The sequence below is a fragment of the Centroberyx affinis genome, unplaced genomic scaffold (genome assembly GCF_046629955.1).
Source record: "Centroberyx affinis isolate AG114_WGS23_722 - 3 ecotype Tasmania unplaced genomic scaffold, CSIRO-AGI_Caff_v1 ptg005270l_1, whole genome shotgun sequence".
Classification (NCBI taxonomy): Eukaryota; Metazoa; Chordata; class Actinopteri; order Beryciformes; family Berycidae; genus Centroberyx; species Centroberyx affinis.
This window is the reverse complement of record NW_027282626.1, coordinates 130,834-149,382: the sequence shown is the minus strand read 5'-3', so window position 1 is coordinate 149,382 and position 18,549 is coordinate 130,834. Positions and strand designations below refer to the sequence as shown.

The 18,549-nt window shown below is 41.8% G+C and overlaps 1 protein-coding gene across 7 annotated transcripts in view; it reads right to left on the bottom strand.

The window, feature by feature from the left end:
- trim36 (tripartite motif containing 36) overlaps window positions 1-14,114 on the bottom strand; it is a 36,217-nt gene extending 22,103 nt beyond the window's left edge. The window contains exons 1-6 of one of the 7 annotated variants that reach the window (XM_071546431.1): window positions 14,048-14,114; window positions 9,805-10,039; window positions 6,362-6,427; window positions 3,748-3,828; window positions 2,236-2,582; window positions 1,123-1,269 (exon numbers count right to left, since the gene is read on the bottom strand). In XM_071546431.1, the coding sequence (XP_071402532.1) occupies window positions 1,123-1,269; window positions 2,236-2,582; window positions 3,748-3,828; window positions 6,362-6,427; window positions 9,805-10,039; window positions 14,048-14,110 (939 nt within the window). In that variant the 5' untranslated portion in view covers window positions 14,111-14,114. Of the gene's footprint in view, window positions 1-1,122; window positions 1,270-2,235; window positions 2,583-3,747; window positions 3,829-6,361; window positions 6,428-9,792; window positions 10,040-11,331; window positions 11,467-14,047 lie in introns of those variants that run through there. The other 6 variants (XM_071546437.1, XM_071546435.1, XM_071546433.1 and 3 more) reach the window with 6 other exon arrangements.
- Window positions 14,115-18,549: the final 4,435 nt, after the last annotated feature.

Sequence of the window (18,549 nt, the reverse complement as noted above, 5' to 3'; positions counted from 1 at the left end):
GAGGCCAATTAGCGATAGCCTGGTTTGCTAGCCTGGTTTTCAGCATCTAAACAAAGGGGAAATTGATATCTATGGTCTGGTGCGCGCCAGCACAGGTGCGGGTCAGCCATGAATATTACAGCAGGAGATGAGAGATCGAGGCACCAGGTCAGTGGGAGGTGTAACAGAGTAAAGCAGTTCCAGGATGAGGCTTTGTGTTCCAGAGTGGGTTGATCAGTCAAATGGTTTACTTACGGCCCAGCACCGGTCCTAGACCCTTTTGTGAAAGCAACATAAGGTGTTGCTGTAGGTGATATGTAGCAGAGTTTGACTGATACATCGGTTTGCCGATATTGGCCTTGTTTTAAATGTCAGATATTGGCCAGTCATGTCGTCCACTGCCGATACAGAGGTTTCTCCCTGACCATAGCTACATAAAAACTTGCAATATTTTTTTCTTTGCACCTTATATTTATTGATTTAGTTGTTCAATTCTGTTTTTATCTTAATTCTTCATTTAAAGGCCTAATGTATTCCCTACAATTGAATAGGTGGGGAGGGTCACCCTGCTGAAAAGAGCTGCTAGCCCATTGAAAAAGAATTTGATTGAAAATTTCAATGAAGAGTTTTAGCATCGCATGATGCTCTCAGTGCTGTTTCAGAGGCTTTTGCTCCCCGGTGAGACTAAAATTATCCTTGTAATTCTGGAACATAAAACGGTCAAATTTAAAGATATTGAATATCAGCACAAAATATTGGCTACTCAGAACTTCAAAAAAATATCAGTATGTGCCTTCAAAAACCCATGTTGATTGATCCTGAATATGTAGACTGCTTACAAATAGTTGTCTTTTTCAAGGCCCTGCTTTGCTTGGCCACATTTCTCCATTTTAAGGCCTTGTTAATAGAACTCTCTGGAATTGTATGTGAGGTCAGTTTAATCCTTGTATCATGTGTCAGTAATTAGCGTGTTACACTCTAAATTCTTCATGCATCACCACACCGATTAGGCTACACCAAAACAAATTCCATTGTGTTTATTAGACACTTAAACTGATTCTGAATAGAATTTATCCAGCATTTACCCTACCAGCGCCCAGACCATCTCTCCCAAAATAGTGACTGAGAGTCTCCGTCTGGTACCTTGAGGATCTTGTAGGCACTGCTCATGGACGTGACTTTGTGGTTAGCGTGGGATCCTCCCAGCTTGCAGAGGTGACAGACGGGTCGTCTGCAGACCTCGCAGTACATGTTCACCTTCTCCATCTCATGCTCTGGACACATGAGCACCTGAAAGTCAAACACATGGTTAAAGAGGGATATTTAACAGAGCACAGTGTTCAAGAAACAGCTCGTGATGGGACCAACAGGAAGATGATTAATAGTTTAAAAGCATCTAGACAGCTCTCTGAACCATTTCCCGAGGCCTCTTAAAATAGAAGTTAACTTCAGGATACTTAGCATTTCAGAGCTGAGATCCATATCAGCTTTATGTCAGAGATTGTTCAATATTTAATTGCTGTTTGAGCTAACAAAATAATAGTTATAAAATTCAAACTGATTCCCATTAACTGAGCACACAAAGTAGTTAAGTAAAATAGTGGACAAACTGGAAAAGACATCTCTAAACAACTATGGATGTCTTTAACACATTTAGATTGGAGGACAACACAAAAAGCCAACAAAATATATGGATAAGAACTAATTTAAAATTCAATAAGCAATTCAATAAGATCAATGAGTCATCAGATACATTCAGATTGATGCTGGTAAATCCTCAGTTCAATTCCTGATCAGGTTCTGATCAGATTATATCAAGAGCCTATATCATATGATAGCATTAGTCAACTTCAAGTTGACTAATCAACTGGCCAACCAACATGAACAAGATACATTCCTAACCAGCACCTTACAGACCCAATTAAAGATCAGTACATCCTTCAGCTGGTGACAGACTTCCAACTGCTTGCATTCATCTGCAATAATTGATCCCATTTAGATTACAGTGAGGGTCAGTGAGTCCTTCATTGATCACTCCCACCACCCACCAACTTTTTAAAGAATCAGAGTAATGACTCATCTGTAAAGGTTCATGTTTATATTAAAACAGGAAGGGAGAGTCCTGCAACAACTTCTCTCATGAAAGATGTCCATAGTCCAACTGAATAAAGCCGTTTTGTTTTGAGTTTCCAAAATAATCGACACAGTGCACTTGAGCCTTCAGGAGGTAATAGGAAAAGAAAATAAGCCTCCTACCTTGGGCCTGAAGTTAGTGGTAGGGCCGACGTACTCATGCTGGGCTTTGGGCGTGCCCCAAGGATGGTGCAGCTTGAAGCACTCATTGCAGTAGCTCGCCTTGCAGTCCATGCAGCTCTTAGTAGCTTCTTGCTGCTGCGGAGGCTTGCAGATGTTACACATGATGGCAATGGCCGCGCGGGCCGCCTGGCGGTAGCGCTCGACGATGCTCTCCAAGGTGAAGTTACGGAACAGCATGCTGATGCCGCGCTCGCCGAGGTCGATGTCATGGTGGCAGCCTGGGCAGGGGATAGTGGTGACCCGGGGAGTCACAGACCCCCTGCGCCACCCAGGGGACGAGATGGAGCCTGGTGGAGAGCGAGGGGCGAGAGGCTGGAGTGAGAGGAGATAACCTAAAATATAGATTAATGATCCTGGCTCGGACAATTTCCAATCATGTCTGAGGTCTATTTTCACAAGTGAAAAATTGCCTTTTGATATCTGACTTCAAAGGGGTACCACAGGCATATTTTTCAGGAGTGTAAAATAGGGCCTTGAAAGAAGTGTGCCCACATTTTGTGTTCCAACAACTTCTGGTTTCCCAAAAGCATCACAACAACTAGATCTTCTTTGACTTGCCATAAAAATATGATCTCAGGGCCTAGATTCCTTTGGGAAACCCAAGACAACTGTTGCCAATGATAACACCAAAAATGTGGACACGACATGCCTTCATGGATAGGGTGTAAAAAGAGCCTCAGCTTTTCTCCTCCCTCTGTGCGTTCTTTCCATAATGACCACCAAACACAAGGGTGTCGGCACCAAAGCAAACACCTATCCACACCTTTTATCAAGCAGTTATCATACAGGAAAGGAGTCAAGGAAAGGAGACATCCAAGAGTGCTGGGGCAGGATTTTGGAGTGGATAAGACATAGAAAAGGGAAAGACAGTATCCTTGGAACTTATACAGAATACTTTGTCTTTTTGAGAAAGTTGTTTTACACTATAAATAATTCAATGTTTTACATGATCTGGACAGAGGAAATAACTGCATCTTCAACTGATCAGTGATTATAAAGAAAACAAAAATGGTGAGAAATGATAGCATGGTTAATAAAACAATGTAACTACAGTACATTGCACAAAGTACAACCTAACTACAGTTTTAACTTGTTTTAACACTAAAATATGCAATAGTGAGCAATTTCTAGCAATTGAACTTTGTGATATCATGTGTCCAGTTCAATGCATCAACACTTATTTTCACATGACAACAACATGCCTCTTAAAGCAACACTGCTTTCAAGAGTTTCTCAGCGTGATCATTGCGCTTGTTACTAATGCAGCAGCATAATAACAAGGGCAGCAACATGGTGACAAGAGGTGGAAAAGCAGGATTTGTTACACAAGGTCACATCACAGATGCAAGCAATAGGGACCTTAAACACTGTCAACACACACACACGTAAAAAAAGCCAGCAAACTGAAGTCACTACACACCAAAATGGCACACTTAAACAAAAATGCTTCACGTTTTTTGGGGACAGGGGAAATGAGGAGTGCTGGATTTATCTCAATTTGCAAGCAAGTATTTCCACTTCTTTTCCAGGCGCCTGTAAATTAAATCAAACACTCCTCAGGCAGATGAAACATTTGAAATTTAAAATAGAAGGTCTGGCTGAGGGGAAAGCGGCAGCAGAGCAAACATGGAAACTAACATGTGCTATGAATGCCTGTGTAGCCATCTGCGTGCAGTGTGACGTAGAGCAGTGAGCAGAACTGAAGACTGTGAGAGTGATTTACTGGAGGTGCAGTTTGCTGCCCATGATGTGACTAAAAACTGAACTATTGAGCTTTGTTTGCTGTATATCAGCTGTCCTTCTGTATTAATATAATGACCGAGCTGAACTAACAGTTTCCTGCTGCATCATGATGAAGATGACATACTCTAGTGAAGATAAAGTCATTAGATGAAAAGAGAGTCATTATTAAAACTAATGGATGGTGCAGAACGCCACATTTCTAACCCTGAGGGGGGAGTGTGTGTATGTGTGTGTGTATTTGTGTGTGTTGTGTTGGGACGTCGCACGTAGACTGAGGTTTTCTGGTCAGGACTGGTCAGCACAAAAGGTGGGGGATCACGTGAGAGACAGGAGACGCCTGCAGCAAAGTGTGAGTGTGTGTGTGTGTGTGTGTGTGTGTTGATCTGTAGCTCTGCAGAGGGAGGCAGAGCCGAGGGCAGAAACTGACGAGTCATTGCAGAGCCGGTACGCTCTGGCTGGGCCAAAGGCGTCTCCTTTTCTCTATGGAACTGCACCATCAGTTTGATGTTCAAATTTACGGTGCGTTTCGATGACTCAGTCGATCATAACGGAGACAGAAGGACATCTACTACATCTACCAGGCAAAGACTGTGCCTGCACATTTAATTGAATATTAGCGAATACCAAATATGGTAAAAAGGGCAGTTTTGAGTGAGTCTTGCCTAACAAGACTGTTTTCTCATTTCTTATGTGAATAAAAAACAGAATCCAATGTGAGTCCATTACCTGAAAATCACTTAAATGTTAATATACTCTTTTTTTTTTTATCTAATAAACACCTCCTTTTCCATATCATACCGCCTATTCTGTTACATTTCCAGAGACTATTATTTTGATCTATTGTGTAAGGGGTTTTGTAAAGAAGTGGTTGGGGTCGTTGTTTTTTTAAGATAAAGACTTTCAAAGCACAGAATTTATGGCATCTCTACTTAAAAAGATCCACTGAGCATGTAAAAAAAACTGCATTAGAAGAGAGAAATCCCCCACTTAATCTATCTAACAAAAGTGGTATTTAGTCTTTTGTTTTGCTTGGCCCACATTCCCTTCATGTCTTATTTTGTCTAGCACAAAATGATTAGCAGAGACAGGTATGTCTTTCTAGCTCTATAAACTGTGTCTCAAACCTAATCACTCAAGTGAAGCATAAACAGTACCAATGCCTTGCCCTAAAGGCATACATATCACTCACAATCTTAGCAAGCCCAAACATATTGTAGGTTTTCCTGCAGTATGTGTGTGTGTCTTGTGTGCTTTACATAGGAAAAGGGCCCTACAGTACTCCCCATCTGAAGAAAGCTGCTTTACTTGCCTCCATAGTCTACCGAATGAATGCAGGGCTTAGTTAGTGTACAAGGAGAGACACACACACAAACACACACACGTAAATTCCAGTTCTACTCCAACTCCTAGGCAACATCCTCACCCCTTCCTCAGTAATTTTTGTCTCAGCTTTTTTCAATTCCTCTTTGTCACTTGCCTCCCTGCCTCCCTCCCTCCCCTCCTCTCCTCTCTCCCTTCAGACTCTACCTTCCTCACCATCTTTTCTCCTCTTGTTTCCATCTTCCATCTCTCCCTCAAGACAAGACTTTCCTCCATCTTCCTTTCTAGCTCCTCTCTCTTTCAATCTCCCTCGTCCTCTTCTCTCCTCTCCGCTGACTCACCACTCCTTCGAGGCTTTATATGTTGTTCCCCTTTCATTCTCTTTCCCTCATTTTTTTCTAACCTACTTAGTAAAGCACACACACAAAATTAATGCCAACGTCTGGAAAAATTCTACATGCAGAGACGCATTAATCTGAAAAGGGCAAACTGAAGCATTTTGCCTCTTGGTAGCAGTATTTTTGAAAGATTTGTTTAGCTGGCAAAACAAGATGATCTCTCTTCTGCTCAGCGGACTTTTTAAGTAGCATATGCCTTTTTGTTTTCACTACATAACCTAGTATAGGTAGGTAGTATATAATCTAGTATATGTTACAGACCTAGACCAGTGGGGGGCTGACAGTTGCAGGAGTTCACACTAGCGGAGTTGAATAACAGCAAGATGAACTTTAAAGAATTTTCCATTTAAATTTTATGGTTTACGAATTTTTGAGTAAAGCTGAATAGAGTAGGCTAACAGCAAAAGCTTGTACATTCTTTGTCGAGTACATGCTTTAGAGAATTAAATGCTTTAACAACGGTAGTATAATCAAGATTATACCTAGTCAGTGATGTTGTCAGTGAGTTTGTATGGTAGCGTTGACAAGGCTAAAGTAGACTTTGAGTAGAGTAGGAGTAGAATCAAACTAGGGTTCACAGGGGGTTCTAGTAACACTGTACTCACTACTACAGCTACTCAAAACATGGAGCCCACGTCTACCTCGACTTCCAAACGACCTTCGCACTGTGGCTGCAAGCAATGGACAGAGAAGTGAAGTGAGACCAACAAGAAAAAAGGAAATACACACAAGTGTGAAACCAGTTTTTAAAAAAACATCCATCATGACAGTGGAGAAAAATAGCCAACTTAACAGTGAAAAGTAATTAAATGTAAATCATTTGTGCTTAAAAAAAAAGAAAAGAAATCTGATTATGCAGTTATGGGCAAAGTGGAATACAAAATCAAAATCTGTTAAAAGTGTACATACAGAATATGGACATTTCAAATAGTACAGTTAAGTCTTGATTTGTGCACTTCTTAAGATACTTGGTTTATTTTAACACATATCCATAAGAACTCAAACCGAACATAACTCAACTTTTCAGGACTCAACTGACTTATTGTGGTAAAACCCTAACCGTGCAATAAAAGTGCATATCAGGCGGCAACTATAAAGCAACTCAAATGTATTTTACCATTTAGCATTTACTGCATCCTGTGCCATTGCACGTAAAAAGAGCATTTACTATCATTTAAAGTGCACTTGTCAAGAGTTAGCTGTTGGAACAAAAAATTGCAAGCATGCGTGGTTTGACTCCCAGTAACATAAAACAACTGTGTGCCTACTTGGTCTGAATCCCAGTCACATAAAACAAGGTGAAGACAAAAACAATACTGATGAAGTTCCAGTAACCGCCTTCCTCTGTCCCAACACAGCGAGGCTTGTCCAAGCTGCAGACTGATAAATATAGCCTTAAGTCTTTTCTTTCTCCCCGTTCACCTAATCCCTCATTCATTCCTCACAGGCAGGTTGCGTCACCATGACTACCAATGATCTGATCTCCCGGCCAATCGGGTTTAACCTTTTGGTGTTGAATGCGGACGGCGAGATTTAGTGATTGTGTTGAGAGGTAATATGCTCATAACGTCCTTCGAGGTTTCTTAAATATACTTAACACACTGAGAAATGCGTTTACTAATCTGCTGATAAAATGCACCGAACATGGCAACAACCTTACTGAATAATCCCCAAGGGAATTCTAGTTGTATATGGCCTGTGAATAGTTCATGATGACTGAATAAATTTACTGTTCCTTTATTGAAACCATTGCTAAATGAGTTGCAACGCCGCTATAAATTACTTAAACATACTCTACATTAACTCACCGCTGGCCAGAATGATAATATAGGAAGTATCTTTAGACAAGGGTTTTCATTCTGCTCAAAGTGGGTTCCGGCATAAATTTGTTTACTTTAAGTAGGACTTGATATTTCCTCCATGTCAACAGATGCGGTCCTGCCGGTGAAGAATGAGCTCATTCATTTTGGGGGGAGTTTGAATGGGGGTTCTGTGTTCGAGAGTCCGGTCCCAGAGGTTTTGAACCACAGCTGCATGCGTGTTCTCAAAAAAGTTGTTCACCTCAGTGTGCTCTTGCGACTTTTCAGATCCTGGGCTCCAAGTTATCGAGCGTCTCAGAGTAGGCCTGCTGATCTGGGGCCAGTTTATCCTTCATATCATCATACTGAATGTGAGGTGATCAGTGGTTTCAGATCAGTACACATACTTTCTTCATACGCAGTTTCTCAGAGTAACACTGCTGGTCTGAAGCTACTTGACATCTATATGGACATTTAACAGGACCAGTTACTATTAACCATCACTTAAACTCTTAGTTTTGTGAGTTCTGGCCCAAGATGATTGAATAATTTATGCATACTACAATTCAATTTGAGTGATTTGTTACATCATTCTGACTCAATGAAATGATTGAATTACGCAGAATGTATATATCTTCAGCAGTCAAATTAAAATGCATTACTATAAATCCTAATTTAAAAGGGTTTTTTTTTGCTAATTGCTAATGCCAGAGATAAGGTAGCTATTTTCATCCAGTAAGGCCAAGTCCCAGTCTTGTCAAGGGGAGTGGACAAGGGTACAAATGAGAGAACAACTTTATGGAAATGGCATGCAGCCCAGAGCTCTTGGTAGGCAGAAAGGCAGCCTTGTGTCCCACCACGCTGTTTTCAGAGCTTGGACATTGACCTGCTCGAGCCTTGCCTTAGCAGTGCCATATGTTGTGCAGAGAAAATAAAAAGAATATTGTGACAAGTTAATATAGCTACCAGCACCACCTCCGCCCCCCTCCGTCCGCTCCACACACACTTCCACATCTTTCCTCCCAGCTGAACTTGTTTTTAAGAGTTTTAAATGCCTTAAAGGGGCTTATAGATGTGCTTTGTTCAGCCATGTGTACATAACACACACAAGCCTCTCTCTATCCGATGAAGGGTGGAGTGAAAATGATAGCTACTCTCTTTTTGGAGTGGCAATTATAGCTGCTCTTCTCTCTTTTCTGACTCAAACATTCTCAAATGAATAGATGAGCTCTTGTATGATTGAAGGGGATGTTTGATGCCCAAAGGCCATTGCAGGCAGACACTGAAGACATTTAGGGCTTGAGAGAGCTTGTCAAATTTTCCTTTCTCTTGTTAGACAAAACTACAGAGCTCGTCAAGTTCCTCTGCTCTTTTTCTAATCCAGCCTTCTTTTCAGACAAGCCCTTTATTAGAGAAAGAGGTGATGACTGAGAATGTCACGGCAGAGCTGTAAAATCATTAAATCTTTTTTTTATTTTTTTATTCTAGTTTAACTAGGACAAGAGAGGGAGGAGGGAGAGTGTCTGCTCCATACCAAAACCCAGATATCATACAATGATAATTTGTCCATTCTTTTCTTGGATCAAAATTTCCATAGGCCTATTTTGCTATTGACCTCAAATTTGCATTGGATAAAGATTTGCTTATTAAATCAAGAAAGGCCCTTTCTGGTGGCACTGCCCTTTGTTTGTTAGGACAGAGTAGCTATATATACAACAGCAATTTCCTTATTTGAGAACAAAGGCTTGCTTTCTTCTCAGGCCTTGTTTTGCTTGTGTCCTTTTTGTGCAGGTGGATCACAGGCTGCAGCAATCCAAACCTGTTGCATGTGGAGCCGAAAGCAGAACTCTCAGCTGAAGATAAGTGAAGAGCGAGGCAGATAATGTAACAGGAGGTTGGCAGTAACGGTATAAACTAATATCCCCCTCCTTAATGGGCATCACAAATGGCCCAAGATGCACTTGATACTTTCATTTCCTGTGATACGAACAGCCCATTATCAGCCCTGCTGTATAAGGTCCAACTCGCAGACTGACAGGCGTGTCCAACAACAACATGAGTGCTGTTCCTGAAAATGCCTTAACCCGCTGCTGTGAACTGCCTTGGAGAAATGTGAGGAAGGTGGTTAATCTCTGAGGCTGCACTAACCTGCCCCTAATAAAACTCTACCTGAAAAGAATAAGGACATTTGATCGTCCATCTACAGAAAAAAAAGAATAATCCTTCTGGTTCCTTACCCCGAGACCCACCTGATCGTACAAGCCTGTCTAGCCTCTCCATGGAGGGGGAGGGCACCCTGGACCTGGGGCTTCCCGGCAGGGAGCACTCGGAGCCGGCGTCAAACGAGTCCTCATGGTTCAGCATCAACAGCTCCCGGACACATTTGTGGCAGACGCTGTGCTGGCAAGGCAGGATCAGAGGGTGGGTGAACAGCTCCTTGCAGATGGGGCAAATCAGCTCCCTCTCAATGTTTTTGATCGGGACCTGGAGACAGAGACAAGATGATTGGGAACCTCTTCTCAAGATAGACAAAGACTGACAACTTTTTACATTTCGTATTTTTGCACGTGAAGCACCACCGCAACCTCTTATCTTGTTGCAAATGCACATATAGCATCACACAAGAAATGATTTTGGGGAAAAAATGACAAAAGGCTGGAAGCTTTAATCACAACATAATAGTCAAACAGACATACAAAGAAAGACAGGAGGTAGAAATGATGATAGTTTACAGTCCTACCTTTTCGAACTTTGCCAGAGTTTGGTAGCAAGGATACAGCTTTCTTAGATTCGCTTACAATAACCCATTATTGGAAACCCTTGATTGAGCAACAGTACATTTTGGCTCTTTGAGAAGGCCTATTGTCTGCACTTCCAGTTTTGCCAACAACACTTGGTTGTGGCATCTGGGGATATGGGTGCGGTGGGCAAACTCCATCATAGCTCAGTGTTAATTAGCCTATTATGTGGGTATACTCAAATACCTATGAAGAGGAAGGTACCTTCTATACCTGAGCACCCTCAACCCCACTATCGCCTTTGCATGAATAACACATTGATGCAGTGGCTGCTTCAGCATCAGCAACCAGCCAGGGCTATAGCCTCTTCAACATGTTTCCCATACATTACATTACATAACAGCACGGGATTAAGCAGCCTTGTCTAAATATAGACAAACACTATAGTGCAAAATACACAATTCCAATAACACACTCTAAACATTTGATAGGGGTCTACAAAATGCTTCTCCAAGCTCAAGATGGAGATCCTCTGGTCTCCATTTATTTTAGGGAAAATTTGGAAATGAAAGAGACCGAAAAAGCGGCCAACAACATTATTTGACTGATTAGTTAATTCATTTCAGGTGGAGTAAAAAGAAAGGCTACTGGTCACCTTCGTGCGCAGTATCCCCCCAAAAAAACCCTCTAACCTCGTCCTATGTGAACAAACGTATCAAATTAGGAGAAAGCCGCACGCGAGACAATACACTGAAGAATAGAGGAAGTTTAAACTGAAACAGCGGCCAGTGCTGCCTTCAAGACTCTTCACAACTAATCGTCTTCATAAAATGAACCACTGATTTGAATTAATAACTGATGAACGTGTACAGGCTCCATCTGATAATACTCGTGTAAATGTTGTGAATAAACTAATTTTGAACCCAAATGCCCTAGAAACACAGACGGAGGCAACAGGCTGCATACAATGACGAGTCAGTGAGGGACGCCGAGAAAATGTTTTATCATCTTCCCAAACACCATAAATCCTCCACTTACCGCAATAGAGCTGCGCCGCATCTCTGCAGACATGATTCAGGAAAAAAAATAACACCTTTTCTGGCGTTTTTCCTCCGGGCTAAAAAACAAACTTCTCGGACGCGAGTTGAAGATGCCGACGGCGACGGCTGAATGAATTCAAACAGAGTGACGCCGCTGAGGACGAGGGGAGCTGTGGTGAATCAGCAGCCAGTTCACTGCTGCAGTTCACATACACAGCCAGGCAGGGGGTGGAGAGAGAGAGGGAGGCGGGGGGGGAGTCTCCATAGGAACAACTGCTGCCTTCATGTGCTCCTCGTAAACTCCTACTTCCCAAATCAGAAATCGTAAATCCGACTTGTCACGTATTCTAGTAGCTCTGGTCGGAACAAAATGTAGCATGTAACATATTTAGTTTTGGGAGGGAGGCTGGTGTTTTATTTAAGAAACAGAAACAGCCTAGCGTGTGCTGTTGTGCTGCAGCAGAATGAAGTGGCAAATATGCGATAGATGTAGATCAAATATATGTTTTCATTAATTTATTGGCCAAAATTTGTTGCATGCAAAAAAAATGCATGACAACTAAAAGTCAGGCATTACATTTACATACAATTATGGCTACATCAGTTGTTGACACAGCTCCCAGGCTCTCTGCTCCCTAAACGTCACATCTCAGACTCAGCAACTTGGGTGAAATTCAGACGGATCTGAACAATGTGCTCCAATCGAAATACACTCTACCTTTGAGCGTAATGTTTTATTGGCTGCCTGATATGTCACTCAAACAAAGGAATGCAGCATCATCAAGTTGCTAAGCAACCAGAATTTAGGCTACCTGATCTAGACTACAACATGGTGAGCGCAAATACTTATGCCCATGATTTGGACCACCAAGCAGTGGACACAGATAGCTTGGCTTTGTTCTGAAAGCCGAGCAGATTGTCTGTGTTACTTTTAAAAGATTTGTGTGCATGTTGTAAAGTGACATTTATGTTCAAGTTCTGCCTGCACAGTCTAGATAGGCCTACACGTTTACAAGTTGAATTAGCTGTTGGCACCTGTTGACATTTTCTCTCTCTTGACAGTGAGACAATCAGAAAGAAAATGCTCAAATACAACAACACCTGCCTCATCACTAGTGACGCTATCGTTGTGTCGGCAACATTAAACAAGAGTCTGGTTAGGACCAGGCAACATAGTTACCACTTTGTTGGATCGTTAATTTTCGCTGAACAGGTAATGGCAATATTTCCGACAGCATTTGAAGGCAACAAGGGCTACAGCCCCGTTGTACTGGGAGGGAGGGAGGACCTTGCAGCTCCTGAGTTTCTAGTTAAGTTTCATTGAGTCAAGAGGTTTCATCAATGTGCAAATCTCTATCCACTCTCTGCTGTGTGTGATAGCTTAGGGCCCGCCTTAGCCACATTATTACATATTAATATTGTTGTATTGGAGGCTAATAGCCTATCCATAGGGATCTGTGCCCATGGAAGCCATCCTGCTGTAATTTCGAATTTTTCGTTCATAATTTTTTTTTTTTTTTTTTTTGGTCCTATACCAAATATCCTAAATGAGGATTGGATATTTAGGGAAACCAAAACGATCTTAAAGAAATCTCCATATGCTGTTTTACAAGACTGGCTTGATTTCATTTTCATGTGCATTTACATTCTCTCTCTCTCTCTCTCTCTCTCTCTCTCTCTCTCTCTCTCTCCCTCCCTCTCTCTCTCTCTCTCTCTCTCTCCCTCCCTCTCTCCCTCTCTCTCTACTTCTCTCTCTCTCTCTCTCTCTCTCTCTCTCTCACACACACACTCACACTCACACACACACACACACACACACGCACACGCACACGCACACACACGTGTTTTCCCTAATGCCTTTGCAGAAGCAGCCCGTGATGTCTTATTGCGGTGCATGGAAACACACTTTCTCAGTCTCGAGAAGGGTTAAATGGGTAAAGTTCTGTTCTGTCTCTGTCATCGCTCGCGCTCCCTTTCCCCACACCCCGCCTCGGTAACCCGGTGCTCCGTCTCACCAGTCTGCTGCCAACTGTCCCACACACTGACAGGAGGAGACTGTCGTCTGCCTGCAGCATCTAACATCACAGCTTCTAATTAAGGTCTTTATAATACGGTTTGTCTAAGAATAGAATAGAAGCCAATGCCTTAAAGCCACGTGGCTTAGGCAATGAATAGAACAGAATAGAATAGAAGTATCACTATTAAATAGCATACCATAGATATAGCCTAAGTATCAGTATTTAAAATTGTGTATTAGAATTGAATAGGCGTATCAGCATTTAAAATGATATCATTAAAATAGAATATAATAGAAAAGAATATCATAGAATAGAATAGAATAGTATAGTATAGAATAGAATAGAATAGAAGTATTTAAAATTGTGTATCAGAATAGAATTATCACGATTTAGAATTGTATAAAAAAAAAAATTGAATCTAATAGAATAGAATAGAATAGAATAGCATGGACAAATCAATAGGACAATTTAAAATGATGTCTTAAGAATGGAATAGAATAGGCATATCAACATTTAACATTATGTCAGCAGAACAGAACAGAACAGAACAGAATAGAATAGAATAGAATAGAATGCAGCCTCCCACAGTGCAGACATGGAGGAGGCCGGGCGCGCGGGCAGCAGACTGTCACACCTCCTCACCGGCACACCGGCTCTGTCAGGACCGTAAATCCTCCTGATCTGCCGCTCACTCACCTCTCCTCGCTCGATCCGCTCCACGATGCTGGCGAACTCCGTCATGTCCTCAGAGTCCGACATGGTTAGGGATGATGTCAAGTGCGACAGCGGGGGGTGCAGGACAGGTAATGGAAATGATAATCGATAATTAATCAATCAGGACGGGAATATTAAAAAAACAAACAAACACCGGAGGCTAAAAGACACGGGATCAGACGTCTCGCAGAGGAGGTGAGGCGGAGATGACATCCAGAGAAAACAGTCGTTCCTCCATCCACATCGTTATCAGCAGCCTCTCTCTCTCTCTCTCTCTCTCTCCCTATGTACAATACATGCACCGGCTGCATGGAGGCAGTTTGATTTTAGTTGGAATCATCTTGGAGGGAAAACCCCGCCCTCATCTCCACTAGGCTATACTGTACTCTCTCTCTCTCTCTCTCTCTCTCTCTCTCTCTTTGCATCATCCCTTCCCTCGGCGGCGACGTCTCGATCCACAGAGCTCTTTGTATTCAGCTCTGTCAGAAATAAGACTTTAGCTGCCGCAGTGAATGACCTCCGTTTTTCTTTTAATCTTAGGAAATACTGATAATAATCTTGGGGTTTATGACTAATTATGACTGTTTTTTTTTCTCAGTCTTAATACGCCTATTACTGCAGTCAGTCAAGTTGGCTGTTTACGCATGGGTGGCAACGCGCTCATGTGTGCATATGTTGCTTTATATAGGCCGATTTCTGCTCATCACGACCCAAATAACTCGCTGTAGCCTTTTGGTCTCATAGTGTGCATAGTGGTTGCTTTTGTTGGGTGGATTTTCTCTGTCAATAAAGGCAGGAAGCGCACGAGAGTTACTCTAGTTCACGAGAGAAAGAGAGAGAGAGAGAGAGAGAGGGGGGGGGGAGGGGGGGGGGATGCCTTATGAATTTTTTTTGAAGATTTAAAAGAAAGAGGGTTCATTCAGTCGCCTCTTTGTAAGATGCACGAGCCTATACAGCATGATTGAGACCGGATTAAGTTTAAATTCTGGCAATGCCACTTGTTCCGCGTCACCAGATGGTCTGGCTCCATGCAGACATATTCCACCTCGTTGAGCATGTGGAAGCGGACAAACAAGCAGTCTGGTCTGACTGATCAAAACATGTCTGACACAACTAATAACCCATGTACTAACTGACTAGTTTCCAAAAGCTTCTTGGCTGAGATGATCATTGTTAGCTGATTTCAGTTGGAAAAGATTATTTCAGTGCTTGGATTTTTGGGGGAAACAGCATTTCTTCATCTCTGTGCTATGGAAAATCTAAAAATTATCTTTTTAATTAACTTATAGTAGAGACAAAATGATCTTACTAATGTTAAGAGGTTCTCAGAAACCCAACACTGCTTCTTTTTTTAGTGACAAAACTGAGCATCTAGCAATACTCTACTTTATTATCATCCTTGTTAATTGATTCATGGAGCAAAGATGTTCCTGGTGCTAAGATTTTTAGATGTATATGCAGTTACACTTACTGTAATGAATGCCCCATATACAGCCTCATAATTGAGCAGCAGAGCCCTCCACTTGAGTGAATAATCATTAGGAAACATTGATTAGTTTGTTTTACTGAGTAGAATTGATTTAAGTTAAATAACTACAGAGCAGCTGGTTGTGTAAGACCAAGTCCACCCAGGGCCTGCGGATCATTAGAAATGACTCATTCATATCACATGAGAGATCACTGATGCAATGCTGCAAACACGTGTCTGTATGTTTTTGTGTGGTAGCAACAGTTCCATAAAGGACACATTCAAAACAACAGAGAAACTGGGGGAGAAATGGAGATTAAGATGATTTTGTGCATGCAGGCTAATGTCAGTGCAACTTGAATGGAGAACGGTGTCATGACGTTATGTGTGACAGACAGCAAGTTGCTTCCAGCGTACAGAACAGATGGAAAAAGAAAAAGTAGACAGTGTCCTCATCTCCAGACAGAATATGAGGCTTGAAACTTTATGTTAAAGTTATTAAAGTAGCACTATCTAACCATTATCAGAATCAGAAATCAGAATCAGAAATACAGCCGCAAGCGGCCATGAAAGGGGTTCAAGCCTTTTCTGAACGGTACTGACGTCGCGAAAAAAGTGTCAGTGGTTCCGAGGACATCGTCCAAATATATCCCTTGATATATCTTCCAAGTGAGGGGTTACACCCGTTTTTGTGTTAGGCCACGCCCATTTTTCGTAATGTTCGTAATGCCATTCCAGACGATGCTGAGAAGTTTGGGACCGATTATGCGAATGGTCTTTGATTTAGCAGCTGTTACATGGTTATTACACCATAGGCCCCGCCCACTTTCACCAATGATGACAAAACTTCTGATTTTGATTAGTACACGCTCCCTGAACATGTGTACCAAATTTAATGCAATTTCGTCATCTGAATTAGGAGATACAGTTTTTTGGCATTTGTAGCGCCCCCTACTGTTCAATCTTAACACAGCTTTGCACACATGGTCATTGATGATATCTGAACATGATATCTGAACATGTTCACCAAGTTTCCTGATGATTGGACAATCGGTCATGAAGTTATGACAATTTAGCTGTCAGGCCACGCCTTCTCACAACTTTAAAAATTAATATTTTCAAAACTCGAGTCGATATCAACAATCCGAAACGGAACTTATAGAGCTTGGTCCATAGATGCTACTGACTGACTTTGGTGGTGATCGGTCAAACGGTGTAGGAGGAGATGTTAAAAATGTGTTTTTCAAAACTTTCAAAATATCTCAAAAATTTTCCAGGCGGACCTTGAGGGTCCAAATTACAAAGTTGTAGAGTATGCTCACCTTGATATGTGTACCAAGTTTCATGTAAATCAGACTCATGGTGTAGGAGTTATGGCCATTAAAGTAAAACTGTTAATTATAGCGCCCCCTTCAGGCCGATTGGGTAAATATTTCTTGACCTAGTAATGGTTACCAATATCTGTCATTGGGCCAAATTTCATGTCTCTGCGATGTACCAACTCACGGGAATTTGCGCCAACGTGGATGAACAATAATAATAATAACAAACCAGCACAAAAACAATAGGATTTCAGCCCCTTCGGGGCTTGAACCCCTAATTATGTGTCCTCTGATCCCCAAAAAAACAACCCAGATGCTGTTAAAGTCACCTTTTCCATCCTTTCTAATTCATTCTTTATTGCTGTGGCATCAGATTATGGTTGATAAGCATCTATCTCTTGCTTGTCTAAATGTGTCTGCATTGGCTGCACGACATTTTTTTCAAACCAGATTTTTACCTGAGACTTCAACATTAGACACCAAATTTCTACCAGTCAGCCTCTCCTATAGCTATTGAAGCCCTCCATTGAATATGGGTCCATACGACCACACCCAAAATACAGCTGCAGCTGGCTGTATCAAGGGAACCTTTTCCCTACAGTTTTCATTCGGGTTGGGCTGTATTCACACAAGAAAAATATTTTAACCCTATATGACATACATATGATATTTCGCTGCTTGCTAAACATGAAAAAGCATTAAATATGGGATCAAAAGGGCTATTAAAAGTATTTTTGTTACTCTAATAGATCCAGCCTTGAGAGCTGGGTGCCACTAGGACACATATGCGTGCATCATATTACCTAATCAGTGCCAACAGTGAGGACTGTGGTTGTGCTAGGCAGCTCCCAGGTGGGATTGTGTGTGTGTTTGCATGTGTGCACTGCAGCTTCCCCCCCTGGCTATTAGTTATGTTTATGTATTCTTAGTCACTGACCTGGCAAATAAGGAATAAAAACTTACAAAATTGTGTTACTCTAAAGCAGAAGGCATCCACTTTGCAGGAAAATGAAAGCCAAATAGATGAATAGAGAAACATTATGATCACCAGACCTGATCTTTGCAAAATAGGGCGACAAATGCAACACATGTGGGTGCTCCAGCCAGGCGCACAGATATGGACTTCTGTGAGAGAGTGGAAGAGAGGCCTCGGTCTCTCAGCTACCTCAGAGGCAACTGAACTGTTTCTGAAGCTGATGAAAAGCTGCTTATCACACAGCTGGCTTGAAAACAAAACAAAAAAACGTATGTTTATTACCAGATTAATTATGGGTGTCACTTAATCAGGGGCATTTATGTAGAAACCAAAAGAGTGAGGACAATACTTTCTTTGTTTCATACATAGGGTTAGAAGAAGAAATACCTTGTATGAGGCTACAGAAGAAGAAAACCCCATCAGAGCCAGACAGAATTGGGTCTATGACGTATATTTGGTGTGAAGGGTGTGGATTGTACAAGGAAGTCGGAGAGGGATCTCAATCATTTCTCCTCCCGCATCTATCTTCTACATTTAATCGAAGCTTACTGCTGCTGAAGCTGAAGTTCAATCGATTACACAGACGAGCCATTGAGTATATTGGAGATCAATGGATGGACTTTACAGGAGCTGAAAACCAGAGTAACTCAGTGGGCCAAACAGTCATCCGGATCTCATGGGGAGATTAGGTAATGAATGCACACAGTTTTTTCATGTA